This window comes from Watersipora subatra, chromosome 4, assembly GCF_963576615.1.
Source record: "Watersipora subatra chromosome 4, tzWatSuba1.1, whole genome shotgun sequence".
Lineage (NCBI taxonomy): Eukaryota > Metazoa > Bryozoa > Gymnolaemata > Cheilostomatida > Watersiporidae > Watersipora > Watersipora subatra.
In genome coordinates this window covers 60,113,681-60,137,668 of record NC_088711.1, presented here as the reverse complement: position 1 = coordinate 60,137,668, position 23,988 = coordinate 60,113,681, and the positions used below count along the sequence as shown (strand labels likewise).

The 23,988-nt window shown below is 36.3% G+C and overlaps 1 protein-coding gene across 3 annotated transcripts in view; it reads right to left on the bottom strand.

Moving 5' to 3' along the window:
* LOC137393105 (uncharacterized) overlaps window positions 1–23,891 on the bottom strand; it is a 36,696-nt gene extending 12,805 nt beyond the window's left edge. The window contains exons 1-14 of one of the 3 annotated variants that reach the window (XM_068079523.1): window positions 23,873–23,891; window positions 20,291–20,399; window positions 17,480–17,596; window positions 15,775–15,898; window positions 12,570–12,671; window positions 9,853–10,481; window positions 9,636–9,671; window positions 9,091–9,144; window positions 8,559–8,663; window positions 8,284–8,343; window positions 7,957–7,984; window positions 7,272–7,402; window positions 6,211–6,318; window positions 5,081–5,281 (exon numbers count right to left, since the gene is read on the bottom strand). In XM_068079523.1, coding sequence (XP_067935624.1) covers window positions 5,081–5,281; window positions 6,211–6,318; window positions 7,272–7,402; window positions 7,957–7,984; window positions 8,284–8,343; window positions 8,559–8,663; window positions 9,091–9,144; window positions 9,636–9,671; window positions 9,853–10,481; window positions 12,570–12,671; window positions 15,775–15,898; window positions 17,480–17,596; window positions 20,291–20,386 — 1,791 coding nt within the window. In that variant the 5' untranslated portion in view covers window positions 20,387–20,399; window positions 23,873–23,891. Of the gene's footprint in view, window positions 1–5,080; window positions 5,282–6,210; window positions 6,319–7,271; window positions 7,403–7,956; window positions 7,985–8,283; window positions 8,344–8,558; window positions 8,664–9,090; window positions 9,145–9,635; window positions 9,672–9,852; window positions 10,482–12,569; window positions 12,672–15,774; window positions 15,899–17,479; window positions 17,597–20,290; window positions 20,400–20,559; window positions 20,643–23,872 lie in introns of those variants that run through there. The other 2 variants (XM_068079522.1, XM_068079524.1) reach the window with 2 other exon arrangements.
* Window positions 23,892–23,988: the final 97 nt, after the last annotated feature.

The window sequence follows — 23,988 nt, the reverse complement described above, 5'->3', positions numbered from 1 at the left end:
ATTTAGTGCCTTAAATTCTATAAAATAAATTCAACAATTTATCAAGATTAAAAAAAACATTGTTCAAATGGCTTTGTATTTCAATAATAAAACAATTTCATTTTAGATGTAAACCGGTAATGAACGAAAATATCAGTGAGAAACTTGAAATTGTTTCGAGTCATCAAGAAGCTTTTCGATGTCTGCCGGAATATTTGTTAAGGCCAGTCGGAGTTCATCTTCGAGGTGAGCGTCACTCAAAGAATTTCTTTTGTTCGATTTTATTAATTGCATGCGACTGAAGAGATATTCACACATCCATGTCGAACCGAACAAAACGAGAAAGCGTTTTGCGTAGCATGTAAGATTTGGAAATTGAGTGTGAGGCAGACCGTATTTGTAGAAGTCCATCAGATTCCTATTTAAAAATTGACTCTTGACATCAAAATCACTTTGTAATTCATTCAATTCCATTTGAAGCTCAACGGGGGCATCAGCAGGATCCACGTCAAAAGGCATTGAAAAAAATTTCAGCTGGTCTTCACAAGCACGGAAATCCTTAAATCTCCTGGCAAATTCTTCCTGCATCCGTTTTAACTCACTCACAAAGAATTCCCGGTTCATGGTTGAAATGTGCGACTGTTTCTGAAGGCAAGGAAAGTGGGCATAATTGCTGTCAGCAATTTGAGCAATCCACAAATCCAGTTTCTTTTGGAAAGCTGTCACCTCCCCAAACAAATTATGGATGAGTTTTTCTTTTCCTTGTAACCGCACATTCAACTCATTCAGTTTGTCTGTAATGTCCACCAGAAAAGAAAAATCATTCATCCATTTGTCGTCATCAAAATTGATGCATAAATTTCCTTTTGCTTCAAGAAATGCTGCCACATGTTCTCGAATATCGTAAAAGCGTTTCAAAGTACGTCCACGGCTGAGCCACCTGATCTCGGTAAAGTAAGGAATGCCAGAAAATTCGGCGTTTATCTCATCGAGAAAATTTCGAAACTGTCGATGATTCAATGCACGACTCCTAATGAAGTTGACAGCTTTCACGACATTATCCATGACGTGATCAAACTTAAAGATTTTGGAGCAAAGTGATTCCTGATGTATAATGCAATGGTACCACAATATTTGGTCTTTACTCACATTCAGGGATTCCAGTTTTCTTTGGATGAAACCACGCAAGCCTTGCTCCTTGCCGATCATGGCCGGTGCACCATCGGTAGCAATTCCCACCAGACGATCATAAGTCAGTCCCGCCTTTTCGAGTGCAGTGTCGATTTCTTTGAAAACAGCAGCACCCGTGCAATTTCCTTTCATGGGGCATAGAGCAAGTAATTCTTCAGTGATATTAAAAGTTGAATCAACACCTCTCACGAAAATCGCCAGTTGTGGTGTATCAGTAATGTCAGTAGATTCGTCGATGGCAATGCTGTAAGTTTCGAAGTTTTTACAAAGTTCGTTCAACTGCATTTTCGTATTTTTGGCCAGTTCTTCAATCCTTCGGGTTATTGTATTACGCGACAAGCTAACACATTTTATAGCTTTCTCTTTCTCTGGGCACAGAATTTCAATCGCCGAGGTGATACATTCTTTGACAAAATCTCCTTCCGAAAAAGGTTTCATGTTGCGTGCAATCTTTTCAGCAATGACGAAACTCACTTTGGCGTACTTTTTCGATTCATCATCTACTTTCCGAAAAATGTTCTGTTGTGAGACTAAATTCTTTTGAAGTAAAAGTGCTTTCTCCTTGCGTTGATCTCCTTCATAACGATTATGGGTCGAAGCGTGCTTTAATGTGTAATGCCGTTTCACATTTTCAGCTTTTAGAACTGCGACTGTTTCACCACAGATCAGACAAAGACATTTTGCATTTGATTCCACAAAGAAATACAAATTTGTCCATGCTTCGTTAAACCTGCGATTCTCCTTGTCTACTTTTCTGATTTTTCTAGCCGACGCCATGGATGAACAAAATTTGAAATTTATTGTGAAAAAGAAACTACTGTAATTTGCTCATCGGTATAAGAAGGCTTCCTTATCAAAGGTTGTGCTGGAGTATATTTGAAATTGAATCACCTCAAAAGCCAGTTTTATTGATGCGGAAAGTCAATAAGGCGTGCGCGCCTCGGTGGAAAATACCATAGATATTTCAATAAGCGGTAAAAAGTTCAGCGTTTTCTATTGAAATATCTATGGTAATTTCCCAGCAGTCCTTCTTCAACCAGCTGAGGTGAGCGCCCTGAGGCTTTTGATTCGACGATCGAATCAATCAATCGTACACGCTGTGATACTTCACTTTTTATCAATTTTTCAATGTCAGCAAAGACACTAATTTTTGACCTAACGCTACTGAATTCTTCAAACTGAAAACTATTGATTAGTAGCCAATCATCTTCGAAGAAAAATAACAGTTGTAAGCTTCTGCGTTAATAACAGGAATAAGTTAAAGACTGACGCACGGGCCGGATTCTAAGGCTTCATGGGCCGGATCCGGCCCGCGGGCCGGACGTTGGGCAGCACTGGTCTACATAGTTTCCGTGAAGAAGAGAACTGAAGTGATGCGAAAAAGGAAACATCAACCGAATGGAAGCAGAAAGGCTGGATATAATAGTTGAAATTTTAATGTTAAAATATAAAAAACAAAAATACCTGTGAAGTCCATGCATGCTAAATTAGACTAGTTCCATATCTCTATCACCACTTCTACAGTAACGCTGCCGGTTACTAAAGTTACACTTTTATGCGCTTGTTTTAAGCAAAGGCGATGTGACCATAAAAACTTTTTTATCAATTATCACTTTATTAGTTTAGTTTCTTACATCTAATTGAGTTTCTAAATAGATTTTATATAATGTATTTGTTTTAATGGTTTATATAATTAAACAAAATATATACCATAAAGTTTGTTTAAAGTACTGTGTATTCTTACAAAAATATTTGCTTCGACATGTGATGGTTTTTACATACAAAGACACTCTCAAAATGGAGTTGAGTTAACATGTCAAGGTTCGACTATATGTATTGTATGTATGTAACGTCTTGCGGTGAACCAATCCACTACAGATAAATGTCAACTAGCTGTAGTGTATGGATATCTGTAGCAAAACTGCCTGCCGCACCAGACATAATATAAATGATATAAAATGTTGCTAGATATGATATGAAACTAAATCCCAGCATTATAATGCCTGATATGAAATTAATTGTATATTTTTGCAACCTCTAAACCTCTGGGGGTTCAGAAGGTGGGAACGAATTAAATTGTATTTAAATACCGTAAAGCCTCGAATTGGACGCTATGGCGCTCTTTTTTTATTGGAAATTCAATATTGAACTTAAAAAGGCTAAAAAATTAAAAAGCTCTTTCATGTTTTAGAAAGCTGTTTTACAAAAAAGCTTTGTTAACAAGAATCTGTTGTTGTAACTATATAGTTAACTAGATGACTGCTCGAGTACTAAAAGTCTTTCACAAAGAATTTATTTTTAGTTAATGTTTATACCACATTAACCATTCTAACTTTTAAACTTGATAACATGAGTAAAGTGTTTTTAGTTAAAATCAATTATATGAAAACATTGATTTCCAGAAAAAAATAAAACGATGAATTGTAAACTGTTTGAATGTGAAATAATTAGGAAGTAATGGCTAGATAATCCATTTTGCTACAATGATTACAACGGAAAATGATTTGATACAATTAATACAAACTAAGAAAACAAATAAAAATCGCGAATATGTTCAACAAAAATAACAACAATTAGAATTATTACATAAAAGTTTGTGTATAAAAATGTTACTGTTGCAGCAAAAGTTATCCATCAAATACGATGATACTGGTTCTTCTCGATATAGATATAAACGTAAAAATAGGATATCAAGATTAAACACATCAGCAAAGGGCACGAAGGTACTTTGTCTGGCTGAACAGAGAGAATGCAGAGGCAAATCCTACTCGAGAGTTTCCCTGTGAGCAGTTTTTAGTTTTGTAATTTCTAGCAAATGCCTTTTGGAAAAACCGGAAATTGAATTTTGAAATTGTGCCGTGATAGTCACATTCGAAGTTCAAACGGCACATTTGAAAATTACAAATTAAAAAAGTGATGATTATAACTTCAAAAAAACTTTTAAAAGAAAAATAAATGCAAAAGAGAGTCAAAGAAAAGAAAAGAAGCAGATTTTGTTCGTATTCAATGATTGTGGGACGCACGGTAAGAGCCAAGAAATCCCTATAAATTAATGGGCTATCATCAGAATCAAGAAAAATGTAGTGTAGCTGGAAAAATTCTTTTGAGCAGATGAAATAAATTAAGAAAGCAAATAAATGTAGATGTGAAATAAATAACAAGTATGTAAACTACAAAACAGATGATTTGGTAATGATACAATTAATACAAACTGAGAAAATCAAATAAAAATCGTAAGTACAAAAATCACCAAATTTTTAATTCAAGAATGATTTTTGTTGATATTGTATGGCAAGAATGGAAAGCATCGTGTTTTATAGAGTTGAGCGAAAAAATATTTTACAACAGGGGCATCGTAACCCCTAAGCGCAATGTCTCAATTAATACGTCATTCAGCGTGTGAAATTGGGAAAAGGATATAAAGTTTGTAGTAAGAGCTATGAAAGTGTGAGTGCTTTTGTAGACTTGTGGTCAGATGACTGGTGTACAAACATGCAGTTGCCATCTTCGTGAGTTCAAATCCTGGAGGATACAAGCTTTTCAATCGAAGTATTTAATAACTACAGCTAGGCACACAAACACTGAGATATACAGTAAACATTGGTTGATCTTACTTATTATTTACTTGAAAATATAAAAGTTAATCAAATCAAAATATTTTGAATAAAAATGTTCCAATACTGACCTTAGAAACAGAAATATATATTTGATGCATTTGAACGACATTCATCATCATGTAGGAAATCGAGTGCCGGTGGAAGATGTAGCGATATGAGAAGGTCTGTATATAATCTTAGCCAATAGCCTAAACACTGCTTATGAAACAAGCAAACAAAAGCCTTATTTACTCGGCGTGAAAACCAACCAGGTTTTCATGCAGAGCAAATAATTTAGAATCATCCCCACATACCATCTGGTCAGGCTCCAAGCCATTGGCGATGAGTTTCTGTGACTGCTTGAAGTGTCTCGGCAGGTTGAAGTGTTTCTCAAGCTCAACCGTGTCATTAAACTTGCAAGTGCAGACTTCACACGAGGCCATTCGCCAGTGTAGAGACTCCTTATGCGACTCTCTACCCTTGTGATCATCTTCATCTGTCTCCTTATAAACAACCTGCAGACACAACTTTATCGTCAGCAGCGAGTTCGTGTCAGAAAAGTGTTGACAACAACTAGCGAATAACTTCTTCATTTAATAATCTGTTAGTTGGTAACTTGCATGTACACCGATAGTGAGGATGAATATGGAACCTATTAATGCCATACTTTGACATATGAGTGTCCAAACATAAAATAAATTTGAAGTATGAGGAAGGAAAAGTTCCAGCAAACTTTTGCTTTGAGGCACGATTGACAAATTTTAAATACGAGCATACGAGATGGTTCTTGACCCGGTCGTTAAGTGGCCAAGTATACAAGAAGCTGCTTACGAGAACATGCAGATACGCTTCAGGTGACTCGGGGTGCAATCACTCAGTCTTTCAAAGTAAGATTAAACCTTATTTTTATTTCTGCGTAGTAAGCTGAGTTCATGTAAGTTGAATTTAATGTTATGTTAGTGTTACAAAAGTGTAGCATACTTAACGTGCTGCCATTTCTCTCACCACCATTAGCCACTACAGTCTTTCTCAAAGGCAATAACTCCATAGAGTACTGTACATAAAAATGTTACATTTTATTGCAGAAAATATCTACAAGATAGGCACTTATTACTTTGAGCGTGGGTGGTTAGATTAAAAACACGTGTTTCCATCATAATATCCCGTTTTTCTGTCGGTTTTTCAGAGGGTGGGAACAGATTAATTTGTAGTTAGTAATTTTATATAGGAAAACTGGACTTGATATTTTAATACTAGAGGATTGATATACAAACTCTGGAACGCTTCAAGCTCGAGTGTTGGAGTAACACTGTACTGTTCGTACGCTGACTAAAAAGCTAACGGAAATACAACGAGCCAAACCAACTTCTAGCAAACCAACACGACCTTTTCCAAAACCAGCATTGTTATAAAAACCTTATAGGCAAAAGCGCGGAGAACTCACCACACAGTTAACGCAGACAGCTTCATCCTCCTGTTTTGACTTTTTCAAGTCTTCAATCTCCTTGATACGTTTCAGGTGACTCGGGGTGCAATCGTGGGCCTTCTTGTTCTACGAACAGCAATGGCAAATGAATGGACTAAATGGTTTTACCATAACAGCACGAAACGGACTTAACAATTAAGCGTACAGCTGGACATGGACATAGTAGAAATCTTCAATCCTACAAAACTACAAGTTTCGATAAATTGTCAAAAAGAAAAAATCAAGTCGGTATTCCAATGAAAGAAAGACCATTTCTACTACTTAATACTGTCAATAAAGTAATGAAGGTTTTTTATCGAGTTGGAAATAAAACCTCTAGGAAAAATGCTAAACTGATAGTATAATGACTAAATATAGTACATCTAGTTGTTGCTGGCCTTCAGCATAAGTATTCTATCGCTATTACCTAATGCCACTCTTTGTGCTCACCTTCATCGGACGTCCATGGTTTGACATTGTCTTGAGCTCTTCAGTGTAGCAACTGTTCAATAAGCGGCATGAGGCAAAAAGAATACAAAATTCACACTTATCCATAAACTTAATGTTATACGCTATGTTTGCTTACAGCAACCAGAAGGGCTGTCAAACACCCTAGCAAAGGCCCAGACACAAGAGCACAAATATGATGAAAAATACTACAAAATCCATGGATACAAACATTAGCCAAGCATTTTTGTCCACAGTTAATAAAGAGAGTTTTTTCTATTCATGTTTAAAAGATGTTCTATTGAACAAATTAGGTGTGTAACGTTTCATGTTTTTGCAATACTCTGGCTTATTAGTATTTTTTTGCACCAATCGAGAGAATAGCCTTGCACGTTTAAGCTGCTTGTATATTTTAGGGACAATACGAATGCAAAAAGCTGAGCATACTCTCGAATCGTCATTGTAAAAGATGTCATACTGCATTAATTTACTATATTGTTATTTAATCTTTCACATCGTCATCAAAACGTGTGTGCTCGTGTGTTCAGGTCTCCTGCAACAGATAGTTTCAAAAGTATGAATAGATGACTTACTATCTCTTCGAGCAGAACCAGTCGGCATATGACACAATAGAATCGGATAGCTTCTGGGTCATCTATAGGCATCATAGTGAGTGTAGCATCAAATGTCACATTGCGGTCAGTCGGCATTGCACCCTGTGCGCCTATCAAGGTGACCAACAAATATTTTTGTTTAATGCCTAGCTAGAGACAGCAGAATCTGTGCGCCATTTTGTTATGATCATTTTAGCATACACACGAAAACTTTTCAGGCTTCCCATGGCTGTGACTATCTCAAGAATAGCAATTCTAATCAATTTCTGATGTTCACAATATGATAAAGGAATAGAAATAGCTTTTGCATAATACCATTTCAGCTGTCTATCATTGGTCTATCATTGTTGTTTATGGTGCTACTCTAGAAAGGTTCTGATAGTATACATAAAAGAAAGTCATAAGTTCAATTTTAACAAAGAGATGACAACTCCTTGCTCACCAAGAGAGGAGAGTATTCATTGCGAGCTTAAGCCGTTTTGCTAACGCTAAATAAATAGAATTTCGTAAAACCAAACATTAATGAGCAATAGTGTCTCTATTCTATTTGTAATTACCTTGCATTTCAAATGACAATGAACTATTCTTAGCTGTTCTGAAAACAGATCAAACTGCAACAAGACTGACAACTCTAATAATCCAAGTCTTGCTGTCTAGTTCTTACCTGAGACATCTGCATCAGCTTTACCGCCCTAAAAACAAGCAGAAACGGCAGGTGATAAGTTAAGGTGAAGTCCAACCTGAGGTGACACTCACTGGGCCATCCCAGTCCAGCAGTAGCATACATGATCTTGGGCAAAAAGCTGATTCTATGTATCACACACGAGTTCTTTTTTACTTGGCGATGGCTGTACTAGAATAAGTCTTTAAGAAGAAAATAACCAAGCAAGAACCTCCACATATAAAAAAACACCCTGTAGCCTCTAAGCTAGACAATGCTAATAGCAAATATAAATCAGGATTGAGGCAGAGTAAATTAAGAGAGCCTTACCTCCTTTTGATCAGCGACCCTCTGCTTGTGCCTTCTCCCTCTTAGGTGCTGTTGAAATTCCTAAAAAATATCATTGGTAGACAGTGTTTGTGACAGCAGGAAGTATTGGGAAAAAACTACATAGCAAGCTTACTAAAGAAATACTTTTTGTTGGACATCAATATCCCAAAGCCTAAGCACTTAAGCTAAGCCCACCCCATGCATCTAGAATTACCTCATGCTATAGAATAACACAGTACAGTGCTTGTGAACAAAAACAGTACACGATATCTTACATAGCCCTTCTTGATGGTGACTTTGCAGACAGTGCAGTAGAAGCCTTCCTTGTCCTCACCATCTCTCGCCGATATGGTCACATTGAGGTCTTCATCTACACGCCTCTATGAATACATCAAACAACTGGAGTTATGAACCTCGCATCTAGCAGCGACCAGTGCGAGCAACAGTAACTAATCTCTATGATGGTTTCGCCATCAGCTTTTACACGAACAACACCGCTATCAAAGTGAATGTCACCACATCTACGAACAGACTCCATTAATACCCAATACTATTAGAACACATAGTGCTCAGATAAAAGTTACACCACAAGGTAACCAAACTCGTATATCTAAATTCGAAGGCATGTGCACTACCATTGCTCCACTTGACCACCTTTCCACATCTAAGAATAATTGTGTGCATACCTATTACACAGGACGATCTCTCACGACGCTCGTGACTGGCAGCATATCAGATCTAATAACTTTAGCATTCTCAACTCAGTTCACTTTAAGAGTGAATGAAAACTAAAGATATAAAGCTTACGCGTTTAACCTTAGCATGCTTCTCTGAAGTCGAATCCATTCTCGGTCTTTTACGCTACAACAAAGTATGAGAGGTAAAGAAACTCATACTTATGTATTATGGGTAATCAATGAGTAATAATGACTGACATGTTTGTAATCACTGAACATTTGATGATCTGAGCACTAGAATGATATGCTATAGAATATGGTCATTAGGTACAATACACACATCACAATGTACATACACATCACAATGTACACACACATCACAACGTACACACACACACATCACAATGTACATACACATCACAATGTACACACGCACACATCCCAATGTACATACACATCACAATGTACACACGCATCACAATGTACACACACATCACAATGAACACATGCATCACAATGAACTCTTGCATCACAATGCACACCCCAATCACTATGAAGAAGGAGGGCACAAACCAAGGTTTGAATGTGTTTATTCGTTCTAAAGCAGAGGATGTCAAGTTTACCCGCATACGGGAGCCCTACACTAAACATGAGTAATCAAAACATGAAACTTACGTTTCGATCTCGCCAACCACCTTTTTCTCTATCAAACTGCAATAAATAAGAATATTTTACATGGTGAAACGATATATTCAACGCCTATACGCCAAGTGTTAGTAGCTACTTTTCAGTTTGGCTCTGTGAATACGGGACTCTATAACATGAATTATTTTTGATTTACCTAGTAGTTATTGGATTAAACATGAATTCCAAGAAATGAAGAAATGCTTACCCCAGGACCCATCAATGGAGGTGGTTTTCCAACATTTTTGGCAAATCTCTCTTTTCCTCTTAGCCTACCTCGCTCGCCTCCTTGTTTGCCTCCTCGTAGAGAATCCCGGTTCTTCTTAGAATTAAACCTATCAGGTGGGACCTGTCTTGCCTCCCATCGGTCTGGAGGGCCTTCCCAATTTTTTCGAGGTTCATCCCAGCCGCCATGAGGGCCATTCCAGTTATCTGGCGGTTCATTATCACCAAGTAGTGGCCTGGGTCCTCTTGATTGAAAGTCAGGTCTTGCTCCAAATGACTGCCGAGAATTAGGTAGAGCTCGAGGCGTCTGTCCACGAATGCGAGGGCCTCCTGGACCAAGGCTTTCTGAGCCCATATCTCTTGAACCAATATCTCTTGGGCCCATTCCTCTCGGCCTCATCCCTCGTGAACCATGATCTCTAACGTGCATATCTCTTGATCCCAAGTCTCTCGATCCTATACCCCCAGGGGGCCCCATGTCCCGAGATCGGGGGCCTCGGTTCTGTCTTGGACCACGCCCACGCCCACGCCCACCCCCACCCCTCCCCACTTTGGGGTTAGAAGGTTGTTCTGATGATAGTCTTTGGGACCTATGCACAGCTTCAAACGGCCCTGCAAGAGAAAATCCTGCAGTTGCTTCAATTTTTTCCATTTGTATACTGACCAAAATATAGTTTTGCATAAACACAAAACAACCATGTTATATTTTCCTTGTCGAGTCATTAGTAATATGTCAAATGATATCCACCTGAGTAGATTCACACACAATTCTTTCTTCATCACATACGATACATTAGAAAATTATGTAAAAGCACGTGTAAACGTACTGTCATTGTGCAGGATAAAATACATTTATCTCATGTTAGATGCGACTAGCTGTAACAACATCCCTAGATAGTTACAAGCAATGTTGGATCTATACACGGGCAGATGTAACACCAACCCTAGATGGTTATAAGTAATGTTGGATCTATACATATCCAGCTGTAACACTCTCCCTAAATAAGTACAAATAATGATGGGTTAAAAACAGCTTATAAACAGTGGCAGGTAATGTTGCTGCCTACCACTTGCCATTAGCCTGGCACATTGCCAAAAACTAAATTTAGAAGGCTATTTATTATTCGTATTGCTAAACTTACTAATATGGGCCATGAGTGCAAGCTCTAGTCACGATGCGTGACACAGAATGCTATGTCTATTTTAACCGACATAACGGCTCCTATCGCCTTAGAATTTAATGCATGTCGCGAAGCTTAATTGGTAAGAGATATGCCTGGTGAACGGGAGATTCCGAGATCAAATCCAGCATAAAGCGGATATTTCATTCCAACATTTTAATAGCTATAGCTGGACACACCCAAGTATGAACAAACACACATACAGTCAAACATGGATAACTCGCCCACGGATAGCTCGAACACATGGTTAACTCAAACGGTTTCTTTGGTCCGTTCCCACGTAATGATAAATTGCTATAGATAACTCGACCTCAACTCTGCTAACTCGAACAGTTTTTTGCCCAATGGCTACCGAGACGGTTGTTATCGCTTTAGAAAATCACTTTATTCCAAGTCATAGAGGTAAACCTCAACTTTTCGTAAGTCATTGGCGTCGTTATTACCACCGTCGGCAAAATATTTTTGTCAACGACTTTTCTGAAGGTTTGGTGAATTTTGATTTTTACCAAACATCCGCTTAGCGATCGCCTTTCGGAAGCATGGAAAAGTGAGGTGACCTTCGCATAAACTTCAAGAAAAATCGGCAAAATTGATCTCGGTTAAAACGCTCAGAAGAAAAAGATGTCTTTTCTTCTGAGCATTTCAACAACGATCAAGTTTTGCCAATTTTAATCTAAAAAACGTCCTGGCAATAACATCACCTCAAACAACAAAACAATCTCAAGTGATAGAAAAATCTCCTATACTTTTTGATAAAAAAAGTTTTAAACTTTACATTAGAAGCATTTAATTTGAAACAAGCCATTTATGCTTTTGATTTCTATTATAGTTTGTATATGTGCATGTATCTTCTAATAAATAAATAAATACATGGACTTGTGACAGTGCTCTGATAACTTGAATGCTCTGATAACTTGAACACTTTCGCTTGGTCCCGTGAAGTTCGAGTTATCCATGTTTGACTGTAGTTAGCTGATGTCCATGACCTTGCCTAATAACTGTCCTACATAATGACATTTGATTTAACCAAATAGTTTACTTTAGTTCTACAACTAGCGGAATGTCCGGCATTGCACGGGTATTATAAAACAGTGTCAGGTAATGTAGCGGCCTGGCACATTGCCAATGGCTAATTTGAACAAGCTAGTTAACTTACTAATAAGAGCCAAGAGAGCAAGCATAAATAACGGAGAGCGGTATGCGTATTTTTACCCACATGGCGACATACATTGCCCAATGAATCCATCAATCTCACGTAGCTTAATCGGTAAGATGTTTGCCTGGCGGACAGGAGATTTTGCAATATGGATTCTTCATTCCAATATTTTAATAGCTATAGCTGGGCACACCAAAGTAGAGAATAACAGACGCACAAACAATGAGATTTATATAGATGAAGGATTTTGGTGAAATGAGAAGTTGCAACAGTATGACTCAGTTAAAATGGAGGGCTGTACCAATGCGTCTGTGAAGAAGCAAGGAGTGCTACCAATACAATTAATGTCATTGAGTAGCTCACCCCTTGGAATCACTGGGTCTGGAATCTGGCTAAATGACTGCTGGCCAATAGCTGATGGAGGGTACTGGGTGTCATATGATACTGGTGGCTGCACAGGGCTTGCTGTAAGGCATATAGTAGTATATTGTAGTCTATACACCCAATAAAATAATAATAAACGAGAAAATCAAATTTAAATAAAAACTAATGACTAGAGATTAGAGAATGAATAACTAGATAATGCCGAATATGTAAAACTGATCTAGAGAGTAATACAACAGCATACAGCCAACTTAAAATACAATTGACCATAACTTTGGAACTTCAGCTAGGTCAGTCAAGTAATTGGTAGCATTCTTACTCATGCCTTTAATTAAAGATGACCTTACACCAAATTTTAGTAGACTTCATCAGAAAATATCATTACTTGTCTATTATTTGCGATTATTTTTAAAGCTTTTGATGATCTGACTGCCAAGATGTTACAATAAAATCGACAAAACTTGATCGCCCTTAAAACTTTCAGGTCGAGCAAAAGTGTGACTATGACGCTTATAGCTGTAAAGAGATACATTATACTGATGCATAAAGCTGCAGCTTGAACGCGATATCCGATATCAATGATAGCAACTAGTGACGCCTTCTCAGCATTTTAACAGTGATCAAATCTGTCGATTTTAATCTTAAAACATCCTGGCAGTCAGATTACCTCAAACATTAAAAACAATCGCAAATAACAAAAAAATACTGATACTTTATGATAAAATCCCGTACAATTTTGCGTAAGTTCATCTTTAAATAAAGCTAGTGTCAGATCTGAAGTTCTAAGCAACCAGCTCACTCACCATTCAGCCATCCTGTACAGAACCGGATCAACAAAACAATTTGTCAATTAAAAGCCTAACACAAAAGAGGAAGTATTGCAGTATCCAACGTTATTATAATATTCACTATGTTTCCATGATGCACAGTACTGCGATGCAGCCCCCTCCGAAGTCGAGGGGATTGTACGTTTACATGCTGCGCAGTGGTTTTCAGCAAATTAGCCAGAAAAGAGAAATTGTATAAATCAAATCGCCTGATGGAGAAATAGAATCGATCATGGATACCGAACATCAGAAGCAGTCTTTTTATGCTTCTGTTGTCATTATACTTTTATTTACAATACACATTCACAAGGTTTTACAAACCTTAACACAATTTTTACAAAGTAATATATTTTTATTAAGTATTTTTAAGTAATATGTAATATATTATTTAAACATTACTTTAGGATTTGCCACCTATTTTTAAAAAAGTGTTGGCATCGATAACAAAGTCTAGGAAAGTAATCACCTCATCATCCTCGTCGTTGAAGATCATAATTAAATTTAAGTGAAAGAAGATCGGAAAAATAGAAAAAAACAATAGCGGGATAACTTTTGTACTAGTTCATGGCCCTCGATGAATCAGCCTCCACAGCAAGAGAGCTATGCGCAGCCACCGCGCAATGCCGTTGCCTTGCTGCGAATTTGCCCTGGCCTCGCACTGATCAGTGCGCAGTGATTTCAGTGCAAAGACGCCGTTTCCATGATCCGGAGAGGGCGCAACTCCGAAGTACTGCGCATCATGGAAACATAGTGATTAACTCTCAAGTGTTGCTTCTCGCATACATGTACTTGTAAGTATCATGAAGCTGTGTGCAGGCTGTATGTATTACTAATCTAACATCAGCTAGTGAGCTGAATTCCGGCAGCCATATTTGTTAAAGGTTATTGTTCTAGCTTCTCTGCTACAGAACACGTAATCAACATAGTTCACTTTCTAATGTGGAAACGGCAAACATTTTAATATTAACGATAACACACTTTGAGTTCGCAAAAGATTTACAAACCAAAGCTGAACAAAATTTCACCTCACTTCCTTCAAAACTTAATAAAATGTCAATAGAAACGTCGATATAATGCACTTTTGATAAGACTGGTAAGGATAAGACTGATAAGAAGATCTCTATCTAATAGAAACGTCGATAAAATGCACTTGTGATAGGAATCGTCACAATCTCTACCAAAGAGAACCGTCGATATAATGCACTTTTGGTAGGACTCGTCACAATCTCTTATCTAATAGAAACGTCGATATAATGCACTTTTGATAGGACTGGTCACAATCTCTATCTAAGAAACTTGTTCAGTAAACTATGCTGACGCAACGACAAATCTAGTAGCAAATCATGATACTGATAGGAATCAGGGAAGTGCTGTTTAAAGTCTCTTTGGTGCAAAAATGCTGCAAGTGATTCTTTGTAGTCGATATGCCTATGTATTGCCTATCCTTGTAGTCGATATGCCCATGTATTGCCTATCCTTGTAGTCGATATGCCTATGTATTGCCTATCCTTGTAGTCGATATGCCTATGTATTGCCTATCCTTGTAGTCGATATGCCTATGTATTGCCTATCCTTGTAGTCGATATGCCTATGTATTCCCTATCCTTGTAGTCGATATGCCCATGTATTGCCTACCTTTGTAGTCGATATGCCCATGTATTGCCTATCCTTGTAGTCGATATGCCTATGTATTGCCTATCCTTGTAGTCGATATGCCCATGTGTTGCCTGTCCTTGTAGTCGATATGCCTGTGTATCGCCTATCCGTGTAGTCAATATGCCCATGTATTGCCTATCTTTCTAGTCGATATGCTTATATATTGGCTATCCTTGTAGTCGATATCCCATGTATTGCCTATCCTTGTAGTCGATATGCCTGTGTATTGGCTATCCTTGTAGTCGATATACCCATGTATTGCCTATCCTTGAAGTCGATATGCCTATGTATTGGCTATCCTTGTAGGCAATATACCCGTGTATTGCCTATCCTAAAAAGCTTAGAAGGCATTTCTATGTCTGTAGCGATAATTTTAAATAAAAAAAGGAACAAGTGAGAAATTTTAAGTTTCTGCCTGTGTCAAGCTTGGGTTTTTTAAATTCAAATAGGTGCCAATCTAAAGCTAATACGAGTAAAATAAAAGAATCCTTCCAGTGAGTTAGTGAATTGCAAAGACTTTTCATAGTTCTCGCAACGACCTCTCGCAACGACTCTTATTCAGATTCAGCAACTCACTAGAAGGATGTAACCAGTTACGAACGGGGCTATAAAACATATTCATAAACTGGTAATGCCACAAGTGTCAATAACAATTGACAAAGAAGATACGATTCAGTTACCAAGATGTACCGAGTACTTACCGGATCCGTGTGCTGTAGGGCCCACTGCCGCAACAGGTGTTGCTGGTGGTACACTGCTCCCTGCGTAGGGAGCAGTGTTCATAATTTGGTAATATGCCAGGTTGGAATCCAATGGCTGGCTTGGCTGTAAGTATATGTAAGTAATAGCATTAGATGAATATACTTACTTCACAGAATAGTCTCGATTCATACAGTCAAACAGTTGTAAAAGCATTCAGCGAACCTTAATAACCAGGTAATACACCAGCTAACGATTGGATATCAAGCTAGCTAGCTATACTGGCTATACTAGCTATACTAACTATACTGGCTATACTAGCTATACTGGCTATACTAGCTATACTGGCTAGGCTTGAAACTGTTTTCATAATGACGTAACTTGCGGGTAACTTGGAGTTGCAATTCTTTTGGGCGATTTTCTTGAGAAAACACAAATTTGGATGTGCCTCACTAATTCATACTGGCTGTTATTAAATTGGAATTCTGTCACGGTTTAACAGAGTTTCATAGGAACGACCATTGGTAATATGGAACTAGCGTTACTCATTAAAACTAACTATTGATGGGCCACAATGCGTGCTAACAGAAAGGTTCTTATCATGACACAACAGGTATTATTAGGTAACATAAGAAAAGTGCAGAATCTCTGCAATTCGCTTCTGCACATTTGACTGCATCCACTTGGTCAACCAGAGATGCATTGCTGATGATTATCATACTAATTTTAGTTGCCTTTTACAGCAATATATGACGCCGCTACTGCAAGATATCCCAAAGAGATTGATAGGTAGCGGTATATGATTGTTTATACAATTTATGACACGACTACTGTAAGAGATCTCAAAGAGATTGATATGTCAGCAGTATATGATTGTTTATACAATATATGACGCTGCTACTGTAAGGTTATCGGTATATGATTGTTTTATGTAACACAATACATTACTAAGGTTAACAAGAGCAAACAATTGTTTGTTTTCGTAGTTACTAGCCATAATTTCCATGCATACCGATATTACGTTTTTGACTGGTAGTTTAGAGGTCTGCTGTTCGGCGAACCAATAAAGTCACAACTAGAACTCATCAAGAACCCACGAGCAAGATAAGAAACTTCCGGTTTGAAGTATTATTGCTTTGATGCTTTAAATATTGCAGTAAATAATAAGAAAACGTGATATTTGCACACAAAAAAACAAATATAAACTAGTCAACATTTCCATATCCATTACCTCAATATCTAAGCTTCATGCTTGGTCAATCTTACTACTAACATGAAAATGAGGTGCATGTATTATTACTACTAGTACCCTGGCACTCTAGGGTGCCTAAATATATCTTCAGGTGTAATAGCTATACATACAACTACTCTATGTAACCAGTGTACAGTTGAGTGGCGTAGTTGTTAATGTCTGCCTACCATGATACAAGTCACGAGTTTGAATCCCATATGATGCAATCTTTTTCCCAACTTTTACCTGCGACTTCGGACTGACACGACTCTGATTGCAGTAAACATTATTATTATTATTATTATTGCCATTGTAAAATCATTGGCAATAGAGCCGAGTGCAACAAACCCCTTTAGACCGCTATCTACCTCATCAAGTCATGTACAAACACTTGATACGATGCAAGGTCAAATATGGATATTTTGTACATGTCTGGAATGCCATTTCTGTACCAGCATCATATCTCATCTACAAACCTGTGATTGTGTGTCAGCAGCAGATTGATATGGATAAGTAGAGGCAGCGGCGGTGTCAGCCTGGTACGCACCGTAACTAGCTGTTGTAGCGGCAGCAGAAGCTGCAGACCCATAACCCTGCAGTAATAGAAACTAACTTGAAAGAAGAGCAAATTCTCAATACAATTTATTGATTTTTAACAATGTAACTGTTTTTATACATATAACAAAATACAGTGAAACTCGGCTAAGTCGAACTTCACGAGACCGAGAGAAAGTATTCGAGTTATCAGAGCATTCAAGTTATGAGAGCACTCTCACAAGTGCATGTATTCATCAGTACATATACAAACTATATATAAATCAAAAGCATCGATTGCTTGTTGCAAGTTAAGGGGCCTCTCATGTAATGTTTTAACAATTTTTATCAGAAAGTATAAATATTTTCTTACTACTTGAGATTTGTTGGTTTGTTTTAGGTGATCTGACCGCCAGAACGTTTTCAGATTAAAATAGGCAAAACTTGATCGCGGTTGAAACGCTCAGAGAAAAAAGACTTTTTTGAGCGTTTTAACAAAACCAATTTGGCCAATTTTACTCCGAAAGTTACCTCGCTTCTCCTTGCTTTCGAAGGGATATCCCAAAGCAGATGTTTGGTAAAATTTGATTTTTTGCAAACCTTTAGAAAAGTCGTTAACGAAAATATTTTGCCGATAGTGGTAATATTGACGCCTAAGAACTACTAAAGGTTGATGTTTATCTCTATGGCTTAGAATAAAGCGATATTCTAAAGCGATAACAACCGTCTCGGTAGCGATGGGCAAAAAACTGTTTGAGTTAACGAAGTTAAGGTCGTGTTATCTAAAGCAATTTATCATTGCGTGGGAATGGACCAAACAAATCCATTCGAGTTAACCATGTGTTCAAGCTATCCGAGGGCGAGTTATCCGAGTTTCACTGTATTTGTGAAAACAATAGTTCAAAAAAAACACACCCAACCATGTTTATTTCTTTAAAGATGAACTTGAACAAAATTTGGTAGATTTTATATGAAAGTATCTGTATTTTTATATCATTTATGATTGTTTTTGATGTTTGAGGTGATCTGACTGCCCGAATGTTTCAAGATTAAAACGAACAAAACTTGATTGTGGTTGGTACATCAAGTTAAACGTTAAACGTTTTTTTACACGGAGGAAGTTTTATTCTCTCAAAGGCACAATTACTCTTAGGCTTCAGAAATTGGCCAATCAGCTCAGTTAGTCTGAGTGTTAGTCTAATAACCTGAATATCATGGGTGTGAGTCCCGTATTGACCAACATTTTGTTCGTCTCAATTGCATATTTACAGAATTTTGTGATTGGGTAAATCTTGGCACATTTAAAATAACTGCTACTGTAACACAAAACTAAAAGGTTTAAACATCCTATACTTGTTCATATCTGCAAATTCAACATAGATTCATAAGTCACCTTATATTAACAGCGATTTGGGGGTCCTTTTAAACAACTCGAATGGAGCTGATTACAGATACCAGGAATTACAAGGGAAATTGTCATTTGTCCAATGAGGACAACTCGTATGAATTATTAATCAAATATACATTAATTATTTCTTATTTTTCATATTATAACTTGCATATTATAACTTACATATTATAACTTACATATTATAACTTACATATTATAACTTGCATATTATAACTTACATATTATAACTTACATATTATAGCTTACATATTATAACTTACATATTATAACTTACATATTATAACTTGCATATTATAACTTACATATTATAACTTACATATTATAACTTACATATTATAACTTACATATTATAGCTTACATATTATAACTTACATATTATACTTACATATTATAACTTACATATTATAACTTACATATTATAACTTACATATTATAGCTTACATATTATAACTTACATATTATAACTTACATATTATAACTTACATATTATAACTTACATATTATAACTTACATATTATACTTACATATTATAACTTACATATTATAGCTTACATATTATAACTTAAATATTATAACTTACATATTATAGCTTACATATTATAACTTACATATTATAACTTACATATTATACTTACATATTATAACTTACATATTATAACTTACATATTATAACTTACATATTATAACTTACATATTATAACTTACATATTATAACTTACATATTATAACTTACATATTATACTTACATACTATAACTTACATATTATTATAACATCATATGATAACTTAAAAGAACACGGTCTTGTAAGCTATTAATATTACAAAAAAAATTAACACTGCATTCTTAGCTTCAAGGCAAATGAATACACTAGTAAGGTTTGCCTATGTCTGATTTTTAGATATTACAAAAATGCAACAGGCATAAATAGTCGTATATGTCATTGTTAAGAATATCATTAATAGTCATTTCTTCAGTCTCTTCTTAGGGGCCTAAAATACTTGCTCAACAACGACACAATAAACAAAGGCCATTAATAATCGCAAATCAATCAAAAAATATATTAGAGGGGCCAAAATTGTGAGCCAAAAGAGCTCCTGTTCACGGACTAACCGCCAGGTTCATGTTTTAAAATTTAGCTTGAATTTTAAGAAAAAATTTGGACGAGCATTCTGAAAAATTCGAAACTTAGCGGCTCAGATCTGAAGGTACCTGTATTACTGTGGCTACACTTTGAAGGTTATAAAGTGTATACTAACAAATAGGAAACACTATAAAACAAAAACATGTTTATCTAGAGGATATCGCAATACAGTATATGGAACCAGTCAATGGGTAACTCACTGGGTATGCATGATACGCCGTGCTGTTGGTTGGAATGGCAGGGGCAACCGCTGACGGGGTTGGTGTATTCCATTGTGAGTAATTGTAGTCACTCATAGCCTAACCGCAACTGCCAACAGAAATAACTATCATGGCAAGAATTTCAAGCTTGGGATAGGCAAAGGCTGAATTGACTTATTTTATTATAAACATGGATGTAGATGATAGCTATAATGTAAAATAATATAGACATAATAGCACATGTCAGGATACCTGAATGACTTTCTTACCAGTCCTTACTCAAACCCTCCAGATATTTAAAAGACTTCAAAAAAGTAGTAGAGTTCGTCTAGGTTCACTTTCAAGCCTGAAAAATGTCCGCAATAACAATGCAAATGTAACTTTAGTAATTATGTGTACATAATCCTATCCTAAATAAACATCTTTGCATCACTTCATTGATGATAATGGAAAGCTGTTAATGTAATACAAAGTGTAAAAGAGGTAACTAATTTCGTGTATTATCTATTGAAATAAACTTAAATAACCTTTATACCTGACAGCTACATTAGTTGGATAAAATGACTAAGATGACTATTGATAATATTGAATGTCTGTCCTGAGTCAGAGGCTCAACTTATTTTGGACTCTACAGTGGTATGCATTTACTTGGCGAACGTTAACGCTACATTACAAGAACTCCAGTGCAGACAAGTAATAAACTGCTAAAAAAATTAAAAAATCAGTTTAACAGATTAAGAAAATTTTTTACTAGCATTGGAAAGCAAAATATTTTTACTGCGTTCAAATCCCAAAAACTTGGTTGCAAATTATGATGTAATTAGCAACGAAAAACTTTTTGTGTTAAGCGTAAATTCAAAAAGATTACTAAAATTCAGGTATGCCATTTGTTACATTACTACACCACGAAAATCTTTAACAGCCGATTAACTTGTAATAGAAAAACCGCTCACGAGCAGATAAACCCAAAACGAGCAGATACAGTTTGAACGAAACCAAAAAACCTGAGGCTTAAAGCGTAGGTTAAAAACATTAAAACTCAGCTTAGCGCCGAGTTATAGTGATTTGACACAGGTACTTAACAAACAGCAGATCTTGGTTAAACTTCGATAAGCCAAAAATTTTCTTTGTAACAATGTGCTACTATTTTATGTTAGTACCTACTACATGTTTATTTTAACATATCAACAGCAATATGTTGAGCTGTGTTTATAATGACTATTAGGAATTTCACATTAAATTGAATTTGTTAAACCAAGACCTACAAGAATGGCATATTACAAACCGTTGGGTGTGAATAGGGGAGTAAAATTTTCTCAAGTATGACTGCAAAAATCCTGCACCATCGTTTAATGATAAAGTCCTTAAAATCTTTTCACTAGCACCAAATGAATTTATGCCAACATACAATGAAGCCTAAGGCTGATAAAAATCGATGCAGATGAAGATATTGACAGCTGGTGGGAGTTAGTAATAACCAACTCTCATTTTCTTCATTTAATTGTGCCAATATTGTCAGATTGTCATGGAAAAATACTAAAAAGATGTTGTACACACAATATTGCGTTTTGATAAAATTTATTAGCCTGCTAACTTATTATCACGTAACTGCTACTTTGCAGCTGAGAACTGATGTACTAGTCGGATGACAATAGAGCAACCATCACTTAGCAGTGTGTGCCTGAGTATTCGTGAGAACATTAATAACAGCATAGATTCGCTAAAAACTGTTCCAACAGAAATGCTTAGTACTCTAACAACACATTGACACTATGAGAAAAATACCAAATGTACGATGCAAAAGTTTAGATTAGTTTTCAAGCTAAGTTAATCGCAAGGCAACAGTCTTTGAATTGCAAGTTACAAACAGAAGAGCTGAGACAAGGTTGTCTTTTTAGAGATTCATCGATCAACTTCTGGTTTTAATAAGTATATCAAGCCAAGCAAAGTTTGTTGTAGACCCAAACGAAACTTATTCTTGTGTCTGCTGAATTTTTTTGTTTCATCACCTATGATAAAGACTCCGAGCTAAATATGGCATTGCCTAAACTAATATGGGTATGCTAGCGCTAGCTTATGAATTTTTCAGTCAAGCGTAATCAAATATTTATAAACCTGGTTGAGTTATGTTAATATGGATTTTATAGCCATACATCCGGATCTTTCACTGAATCACACGCCATACCCTAGCTTTATTTGTTACAAATCCATATACTATTGCATTTGTGTAAAAAAGCGTTATAAGCGCAATACTATTTCGTTATAATGCTTACAGTTTCGTTATAAGCGCAATACTATTGTGCTTATAACGAAACTGCGCAACTATTAAATAACTGGTTTTGTGATTATAGAATAATTACTTTATATTTTAGCATTACATTATAAACATTAAAGATACACAATTTCAAGATAGCCATTTATGAATGTTGGCATGGTGAAAAGATGTACAATTTTGTTATGTTTTACGTGCTGGGAGATTTCATACCCTTTATTGGTAATCCTTTTTTACTTCTTTTTTTTATTATATTGTTGTACAGAGGCATTAGCAAAATCAATTAGCATGATGGAGAAACGCCTAAACACCAGAGATGAACGCAGAGTTACAATGAACATGACACCTAGTACATCAGAGGGCCAGCAATAAAGACAGTCATCATAGACTCATCTACAAGTAGCTTAGAAACCTCCCGCGGAAGTAATCCATGAGAAAAGAAACATTAATTGACATGCCAGAAAAACATGGAAACCACGTTTTCTTATCAGACCTCTACCAGACATGACCAAGACCATTGGAGTTTGTCATCATTTCCCAATCATTACCAAGAAGTACTTGAGACAATTCCACTCAATTGCTAACTCTCTGCAACTATAAGAACTTTTTCTCCGTCATCAGCTAAACCTCTTCCATCTCAATATTTTCAACTGCTGAGCCTCTATATCTTAAGACTGTCATGACTCTCGTTTGATTGTCATGACTCGCAGCCTTACGAGACCGAGCAACAAACATGACGATCGTTCGAGTTAGGATGTAACTTTTATTGGCTTTTGACATTAATATTATTGCTTAGAATTTTATTAGTTGTGTATTGTATTTTAATTGTCTTAATTATGGAATAAATAAGCATTTTTACTGGTACATATCAGTTTTGCTTTCAATAGCACAACATCTTTACTAGTACCTGAACCCCCAATGATCAATTCAGTTCTTATAAGCTAAGCAAAAACGCACAAACTGAATATAGTCAAAATAAAATAACAAAGTAAATTCAACACTTATGTTGAGTGTGGATACGGATTAGATACGTCTAACATAATTTCTCTATATCCACCCATGACAATGCTTTGGGACATTGACAATGCTCGTTTTACAATGTAGTAGTACAAACTGCGATGCACCACGAGTTTAATTTGTTAGAAAAATAATATAAACCCGCTTTTATGTTTTCAAAAATGTAAAAATGTATAACACGAAGAATGATGGAAAATTTTAAGCTCTAGTTATCTTTTCCGACATTACACTGCGAAATGCCGTAAGAGAAATAGTCTTGCAAAAACCATCTTAATCGATATGTCATTATTTACTTTTTATGCCTGCGTAAGTTTCTCCCAGACTCGTCCTTCTTACGTTACTTTGTCATTGGCGTCTATTCAGCAGACCGAAACTAATAATTCAACCTGAGATCCTTGCAAGCCCAAAC